The 9273-nt window shown below is 30.2% G+C and overlaps 1 protein-coding gene across 1 annotated transcript; it reads left to right on the forward strand.

The window, feature by feature from the left end:
• The first annotated feature begins 329 nt into the window (after positions 1-329).
• Positions 330-2599, forward strand: LOC120076495 (peroxidase 51-like). The gene is made up of 3 exons (XM_039030340.2): positions 330-748; positions 1454-1645; positions 1790-2599. Exons 1-3 carry the CDS (start codon positions 533-535, stop codon positions 2363-2365), a joined length of 984 nt encoding a protein of 327 aa, XP_038886268.1. The 5' UTR covers positions 330-532; the 3' UTR covers positions 2366-2599.
• Positions 2600-9273: the final 6674 nt, after the last annotated feature.

Raw genomic sequence — 9273 nt, forward strand, 5'->3', positions numbered from 1 at the left:
AGGAATAAACACCAATAAATTTTTAGATAAAAAAAAAAAAAGGAAAATTTGTTGAATCTTCATTTCGAGAGATATCTTGAAGATACAAATTTATCTTTTTCACCGCAATCCTTGATTTTTCATTTTTTTTTTATATATATGAAATAAACTAATACCATAATTAATCACTCATTAACTTTTCTATTTTGTCTTTTTTTTGAGAAACTATATATTTGTTTTAACGTTAAATAAACCAAGTCAGCCCAATTGTAAATTTGATTATTACATTGATAGCAAATTCTCAATTGACCCCAACAACTCAAACGTCATATTAAATTATTTAGTCTCTCATTGGAAAAATGTTGAGAAATTTAAAAACTTTGACCGAGTTCTTCAGCAAAGCCATCGTTTCTTCTTCCATATTTTCTTTGCCCACATCCCATATATACTTTGTATAAATAGCCAAAGAGGACATTAAAGCTAAGATATGATGTTTTAAAAGTATAACAATAAAGTGATCCATCTCTATATCCTTTTTTCTAGGTTTTGGAAAATGGGATTATTTTCTTGGAGGGGTTTGGTCTTGGCGGTGGTTGTTGTGGCGGCGACGGTGGAGAGAACGGAGGAGCAATTAGTAGAAAATTTCTATGGTTCAAGTTGCCCAAACCTAGAGCAAATAGTTACACAATCTGTTCAAACCAAGTTTGCTCAAACCTTTGTTACCATTCCTGCAACTTTGCGACTCTTCTTCCATGATTGCTTCGTCGAGGTACTACAATTTTTTTTTTCTTTGTTGTCTTGAATCTGCTATGTAGCACTTTAAACAACCAAGCATCGGCTCTCACTAAGTTATTTATATATTTTTTATCTTTACGTCATTTACGTTTATAATCTAAGGTTTAGAGAAATGCACTATATAAACGTTAATTTCTAAATCATAGAAGCACCTCAATTCTGTATTCTATATCATTCTCTCTAGCAAAATTATTCTTCCTGTCCTATGGGCATAGCTAACCACGGAAAGGATGATATTTGTGAATGAAAATGTCTATATATATCTTTAATAGACGTTGTTTATCACTAGTATTCCACGGAATTACATAAACATGTTTAAGTAAAGTGTTTATGAGATTGATTTTCAAAATATGGTTAGGATCTTCTTTCTTATTATGGATATATTTTAGTCTAAAATAGACAATAATAGATTACTCTCAAGATCATATGTGGATTGGTGGTTCCTAACCCAAATGTATTAAGCAAAAGAGAGGAGATTTTTAGTGATATACGCTTTTAGTTAGTCAGCAACCAACTTATTTAGTAAAGTACCTAAACAATTTGACTAGGAGAGGTAACCAAATAAGAACCAACTTCTTACTTTTGTTTGAAGTTAAACCTAGTTTAAAGTGATTGATGATGATATATTAACAATAATCATGAATCTTTTGTTCATTTTTTTAAAATGAAATAAATGTAGGGATGTGATGCTTCAGTATTGATAGCATCCCCAAATGGAGATGCAGAGAAAGATGCGAAAGACAATCTTTCATTAGCAGGAGATGGGTTTGACACTGTTGTTAAAGCAAAACAAGCTGTTGAAAATGTTTGTCCTGGTGTTGTCTCGTGTGCTGACATCTTGGCTCTTGCAACTAGAGATGTTGTCAACTTGGTACACAGTTTTTTTTTTTATCAAATTAAAAGATGAAAATTTATTGCTAAAAATATATTGTTTTGATATTTGGTTTTATATATTAAGATGAATATTTAAACCTGATTTGGTAACGTTTTTTATTTTTTGTTTCTTGTTGTTTAGGCCGGAGGTCCACAATATAGCGTGGAACTCGGACGTCGAGATGGGCTAATTTCCCAAGCATCTCGAGTAGCCGGAAACCTACCAGAACCATTCTTCGATTTAAACCAACTGACCACTATGTTCGCTGCTCACAACCTAACCCTGATCGACATGATTGCCCTTTCTGGAGCACACACCCTGGGCTTCTCCCATTGCGACCGTTTCGCCAACCGCCTCTACTCGTTTTCGCCTTCGTCTCCGGTGGACCCATCATTGGACCCCGGCTACGCTCAACAGCTAATGGATGCTTGTCCGCAGAACGTGGATCCCAGTGTGGCCATCAACATGGACCCTATAACCCCTCAGACCTTTGATAATGTTTACTACCAAAACCTTGTTGCCGGCAAGGGCCTTTTCACTGCCGATCAGATTTTGTTTACCGAGTCGGAATCGCAGCCGACGGTTCGTAGCTTTGCGACAAATGGGGCGGAGTTTAATGCGGCGTTTATCACGGCCATGACGAAGCTCGGTCGGGTAGGGGTTAAAACTGGTAACGATGGTGAAATTCGAAGGGATTGCACTGCCTTTAATTCCTAACTAATGCATGTTATTAACTCCAAAGAATAAGTTATTGTGGCCTATAATTTTATCTTCCTCTAGTCTTTTGTATGGAATTTGTTCGAACCAAAAATAAACAACGTATAGTGAAATATAAATAACTTAGTTTATGTAGGTTTATTTTATTTTAGTTTAGCTTAGCCATATGAAGCTTGAACTTTTGATTAATAATGTTTCTTTAAGAAGTTATAAAAGACGTTTGGATTGAGGAAATTGAGATGGGAATAAGGGTGGAAATGAGAAAGAGATATCCATCCTTTGTTTGATATAAGTTTTGAAGCTTTAGATATAAAAATATATTTTTCTCATGCATCATTTATATACCATCCAAAAAGTAGGTTTTTGATTGATTCCTACTCTCTCTTCTTTTAATATATACCATCATTTCTTCATTCCTACACTCTCTTCTTTTAATATATTTTTTTATTCTTTTATTTTTATATATTATTAAAATTGATTGATTTAAATTATTTATTATATGAAAATTAAATTTATATTTTATAAAATTATAGTGTATGGATTTAACTACTACTATTTAATAAATTAATTAATTTAAATATATATGTAATTTTTATTTTAGTTTAATAAACTAGTTATACACATATATACCTATTCTTATTTTTCAATAAACTGTCAAGAAGCGAAGTAATAAAATTATCAATTAATTAATTATATTTATAGTTAGTCAATGATCATTATGATTAATATATTATGAATTTATTTTTTTATAATTATAATTAGATCATTGATTAATTAAAATTAATTGATTGTTTCATTAATTAATACATCATAATTATATAAATTCATCAAATTGATCTCATCAAATTATGTAATCAAGTAGTTTTAATTGTAAATTTTTCATTTTACATATAGTTGTAATTAATAATTTAATTAATATTATTATTTGATTGTTAAGTAATTAATTTTTTCAAAACTTTGAATTGAATTTATAGTATATCAATAAATCTATTAAAATTTTAGAGAGTTTTCATGATTGATTTTATAAATTAAATGCCAAAAGAAAAGTATTCCCATAAAATCATGATAACATTTTCATGCACTTACAATACAGTCATTCTTTATTTTTCCATGAATATGAATCTCATTTCTAGACATCCCTAATTCTTGGACATATGTAAAACCTTAAACCAAACGGCCTCATAATAGATTTGAAATTTATTAAGAAAATATTTTGGTCGTGTAAATTAGATTTCTTTTTCAATAGATGACCACCGAAAAGATAAGGAGAAAAAAATATATTTTTTTAAAAAGAATCTGAAGCAGATTTGTCTTTTGATCTACAAAACAACAATATTTCTGTCATAAATTTCTTATTTGCTATATAATTATAGTACATTTTTTTTTTTTTAGAAAAAAACATTATGAATAGAAAAAATCTTAAGAAACTTTCAAACAGATACCATACTTTAACTAATAAAAGCATCAATTATCCTTTTTGAAGATATACAAGTTTATTAATCCATTATAATTATATATATACTCATCTCTAACCTTTTACATTATTTTCCTAATTAATTGATTATGTGTTTTATGAGTGGTATAATATTATGAGTTTATTAAATTTAATTTTTTAATCAATCAAGAAAATTAAAATTCTTTTTTACAAAAATGAGTTGAGCTAAGTTGATTTGTTAAATAATCGAGCCACTTAAGTTACGACATTTGTAACATCTTAATTACAACTCAAAAGTTGGTTTTATCGAAGAAAAAACACTCAAAACTAGGTTCGGTTATTTTAATTTCTTATTTAAATAGTAATTCTTAAAATTTGAAGGAAAAAAAAACATATAAAAAAATGTAAATATAAAGGTAGATTTTTTTTCTTCAATAATCATGTTTGTTTTGTAGAAAATTTTTTACATATAACTATGAGTACAAGGATAATCGTATTTTTTTTGTAAGATTAATTTGTGAATGTCTTACATTAACATAATATTTTAAATTTATTAATATAATATATGTTATTTTTATATGTTATTTTTTTCAAGAAAATAATTTATATACATTTAAGATTTTTTATAAAATAGATATTAATTTAAATTTGAATGTTAATATTTTTTTAAAAAAAATAAAAATAATTATGATCATGAACAAATTCATGTAGGGGCCAAAGGTACGTGCCCTTCCATTACAGTTTAAATAAGTCATTAGACTATAAAAAAAATTACCATATACATTTATAAATTATTATAATTTTTAAATATATATATTGTAATCTTTTATACATTTGAAACGGGTTAGAAAAACTAAATTCCATTTTAATTTATCTCACATACACATATTGAAATAAATAAATATTTTTTAATCCTTAGTAAATTATTTTGCCAAAATCAATTAATGAAAAAACTGAGTTCTATTTCAAATTTTTTTGATAAATATATAAGTTTAAATTTTTGTTTATATATTTAAGTGAATACTTCTATAAAAGTTTATATTAATTTTTTAATTAATATTAATTAATCTAGGTATCATATATCAGTCCATTTAAAATTATATTTATATCAAAATTAAATTACAAGTTTAATCCTTAAGGTCTGAAAATTGTGGTTCATAAATTCTAAAACTTTTGATTTTGACTCTAACAAGTCACTTAAAAATGTCTAATGAAAATATAAACTTCAATTTCAAACTTAATAAATTTCAAAAATATTAAAAATGTTAAACATTTATTAAACAAAAAAATTGTTTTTTTCCCTCTAATTGAACCTTTAAATTTCAACATTTTAGTTACCTTAATTTTTAAAAAATGTCCAAAGGTATAGGGTTAAATTTTAATGTCTAATATAACATTTTTAATATTTTGAATATGTACAAGACTTATTTGATACAAAATTGATATTTTAGAAATTTATTTGACACAAAAATCAAGAATTTGAGGACCTATGAGGAACTTTTTAAAATTTGAGGATCATATATATAGGCACATATCTAAAATTTCATGTGCTATATTTCTACCCTTATATAAATTTATGCTTTCCGTGACATAAAATCATGGATCCACCATTAACTCAATATAGCAAAAAAGAGGGATATATATGGTTAAAGTATTTATTTTGAATATAAAATGCAAAGAAAGAAGATTGATATATATATACACACACATATATATAAAAGACAAAGGGAGCGTGAAAAAGTAAATAGGGGATGACCCATGATAGAAACTCAGGAAATTCATATTTGCATCTAAAACTCTCGAGATACTCATTACAAGGGCTCTTAGAACGACCGAGAATATCCAAATGTCAAGGCATCTTACATTTGAAAGGATTGAACCTTTTAATCATAAAACGGAAGTTTTAGGAGTTTCTTTGATTTATTTAGAATTAAAAAGAATGTCAAGCAAATATTATCTTTAGGTGCCGCCAAGAATTCTCGTGATCTACCTTCTTTAATTGTAATTACAACCACAAGATCATCCTTGCTATGACTCTTATAGGAATCAGGCTTGTGAGAGCCTCCTTGAAACAAGTGAAGATAAAGAGGAAAAATTACAATGAACTTTCAAATAAGAAGGGAAGTATGCAAGAGTTTTTATGCTCTATGATATTAGAAAAAGACTGATTCATGTTCTCCACCTCTATAAGAGCCGATTCATAGAAACCTCATTATTATTATAATATCTTGTATTAAAATAAAACTATTATTTATTTTAATCATATTCAAATAATTTAATTCTCTTGAATTATATTTCTTATTTGAATCTTATTGGAATTAATTATAATAACGTAACTTAATACATTAATATTTATATATGATATTAATTGTATTTAATATAATAAATATTTTTTTTCTTAATTTAACATATTAATTTGAACATTTCATTTCAAATTTTTTTTCTATGTTAGTTGATCCTTGTTTATCCATTATGAGCTAGCAATGAGACCTCATAGACCTACAAATTATAAGCTCAATTGATGCGAAATTAATTAACTAAACTATTTAATTAATCAATCTTCATTCATTAACTACAGGGCATTCTATTATAGACCTATAGATGTGCACTATAGGACAAGTTGCGTGTAAACCCTAAAACTCTTCCCTTAAGATCTTTCAAGTTAGGTTGCTTATGAAGTAGGCTTGAGGTACTTAGGAGAATTAGGCTTGGAGTATGCGGTTGCCTTGGAAAGAATGTAAGAATGAAGGCTTGTGTTGGTTAAGATGAGCCTTGGCTTGAAGAAGTGAAGAATAGGTAAGGTTAGCTTATGCGTTGGGAAGATGGTGCACACCTAGGGAGTTAGCATAGAGGTTAAATTGCTAAGTGTTACAAAAAGGACAACCATGCGTCGAGAGCGTGCATAAGGGAAGGAAAAGTAAACTATGTCATGAAGTTAGTTGGTGGGCCTGTTGGGGTTGATGCCCTAAATCTCGTAGGGTCCTGTAGTTTGTAAACACATGTATGAACAAACATTTGTGATGTAATAATATGAGATTTTTTCTTCACTATTGTCTATGAAATATGAGATATTTTAGTTGCATTAACCACAAATCAATAAACTAAGATCCCTGTGAAGGAACTCTTAAATAAGAATATCCATGAGCAAATGCGGACCTTTCCGATTTCATTATAACTGAATTACCACACATACATTCAAACAAATAAATATACATTGTAACACTAATTATAGGCATGCTTTAACAAATAAAATACAAAAGACTGAGTAAACATACCAATTGAAGACTATCTTTAATCGAACTCAGTCCGGTGGAAGCGATCTCCTCTACGCTCCTTATCGCGCAGCAAACAATCACTTAACAGTACCACAGTCGTCTAGACGAACAGCAGTGCACGAACCAACAGCAACTGGGGACGACACCACCACTCGAAGCCCTCGGTATTCTCAGAATGAGAATCCAAAAGGTGAACTTTAATGGAATTGGTAGAGGGAGGAGGAAAGGACGATCGTATAGAACGAAAAAGCAAGTGGGAGATAGTAGATGACTATCGTATAGTCGGGTGCTTATCGTTTAAAGAAACGTACACAATCGTGTAGGTTTTACTAAGCGATCGTTTAGCAAATAGTAAGCAATCGTTTAGGTATGCTCGGCGCGCTAAGTGATCGTTTAATGCGCGAGTGTGCGATCGTTTAGGACGAGTTATCGTATAGGTTCTCAACGTTAGACGATCGTAAAGTTTTCACACCGTAAGTGATTTTCTTGCGCCCCTTACAAAATGAAAAAAAATTTCATTTTATTCTTCAGTTACAAGAACCGAAATCAATCTTCCCACTTTCACATGATTCTAAAGAAACTCTCAGGCAATTATCTCACAACCGCCTAATTAATTAAATAATGAATATAATCATATTATATTCTTAACATATAGTTTGATATCATATATCTACTATAGTAATTTCTCCTTTACTTGATATAAATCATATTTATATCTAATTTCCTCCAAAATAATGTATCTCATACATTTAGTCAATTATATTATATATAATCGAACTGCTTCTAGTCAATTTGAACATTTCAAACTAACCCAAAAACTTATTCTCAACTATATTTAAGCTACCAAGGGAACATTATGGACCTATGGATCGAAGCTTCAACGGTACATGAATAGATGACTAAACTCTTTAGCCACGAGATCCACCATCCATTAATCGTCTAGAAAAATCGGTTTCCTATTTTGAAAGAAGATTTTTACAAAAGATTGAAAAAGTTTTTTGAGTTTTCTCTCCAGCGAAAAGAAACTCACGGAAGTCATCAAGTAAATACGGATTTACTAAACGACGGCTGGGCGAGCTAAACGATCGTGCAGTATTTACTAAACGATCGCATAACTTTGCTAGACGATCGTTGGCCCAAGGTAAATGATCGTGTAGAATCGACTGAGCTAAACGATCGCATACTTTTTACTAGATGATTGCATAATTTTATCTAAACTATTGGGCATTGACCTATATAATAGGTCTCCGACTTCTCCCATTTGCCTAGTCGTGTACACGATCTGTCTTTCCTCCCTTCGTCTGCTTCACACCAAGTCCGAACAGAGCCCACCCTCTAGATTCTCACATCGAGAATACCAAGGTCCCCTTGTTGGTGGTGTCAGACTTAACTCGACACCGTCGAGGTTTTCCGGAGGCCGTTGATAACAAAGATTTGGTCTCTTTATCTACTCTAACGCATGGCTTGTGGATGAAATGAATGATGTGCTAAAAATACACTCAAGTTCTTTACAATAAAGACATTTTTATGCGATACTACGTCTAAATATATGCGTTGATAGTGCTATACTGGTAGTATGCGATGAAGTAGTGCGTGTCACAAGTTTCCTTGCGCTGAAACCAAGTATAATTCCAACGTAAGTTTCTCAGAATGATCCGATGTTGAACACATGGATTGTTTTCGTTAATGCGATATTTATGTGATATATGCGACCGGTTTTTAATAATGAATAAAGAATGTTGGGTTTGTACAGAAATATAAATTGCAATGAAATAAAAATGCATTGATAAGTAAAGTCCTAAGCTACTATGATACATGATACATGATACAAGATACATGATACATGAAACATGATACATGATACTGAGGTCAAGAATTGACTGTGAAGTTGCACAAAGAATCAATATATGCGATGGCAAGTCTTTATGAATGAAGCAGAAAGAGAAAGAGTAAATAGTAAAAATATCGCAAGTTTGTCAATTGCATTAAAGATGCAACTAAGGTTCCGGTTTCCCTTGGCGTACACCTCTTGGTGATCGGCCGCGTCCCCATATCTCTATGGTGAAACAGGGATGAACGTGATGAACGCAAGATTGTTTCCATCTCTGGAAATACTTCTTGCTTTAGTTAACGCATTCTTCCAACCTTCTCTCGATAGGAGGAATAACATCTTCTCTTCTACTCTCACAGGTGAAGAT

The sequence above is a fragment of the Benincasa hispida genome, chromosome 4 (genome assembly GCF_027475165.1).
Source record: "Benincasa hispida cultivar pf3 chromosome 4, pf3_genome.v1.1, whole genome shotgun sequence".
Taxonomy (NCBI): Eukaryota; Viridiplantae; Streptophyta; class Magnoliopsida; order Cucurbitales; family Cucurbitaceae; genus Benincasa; species Benincasa hispida.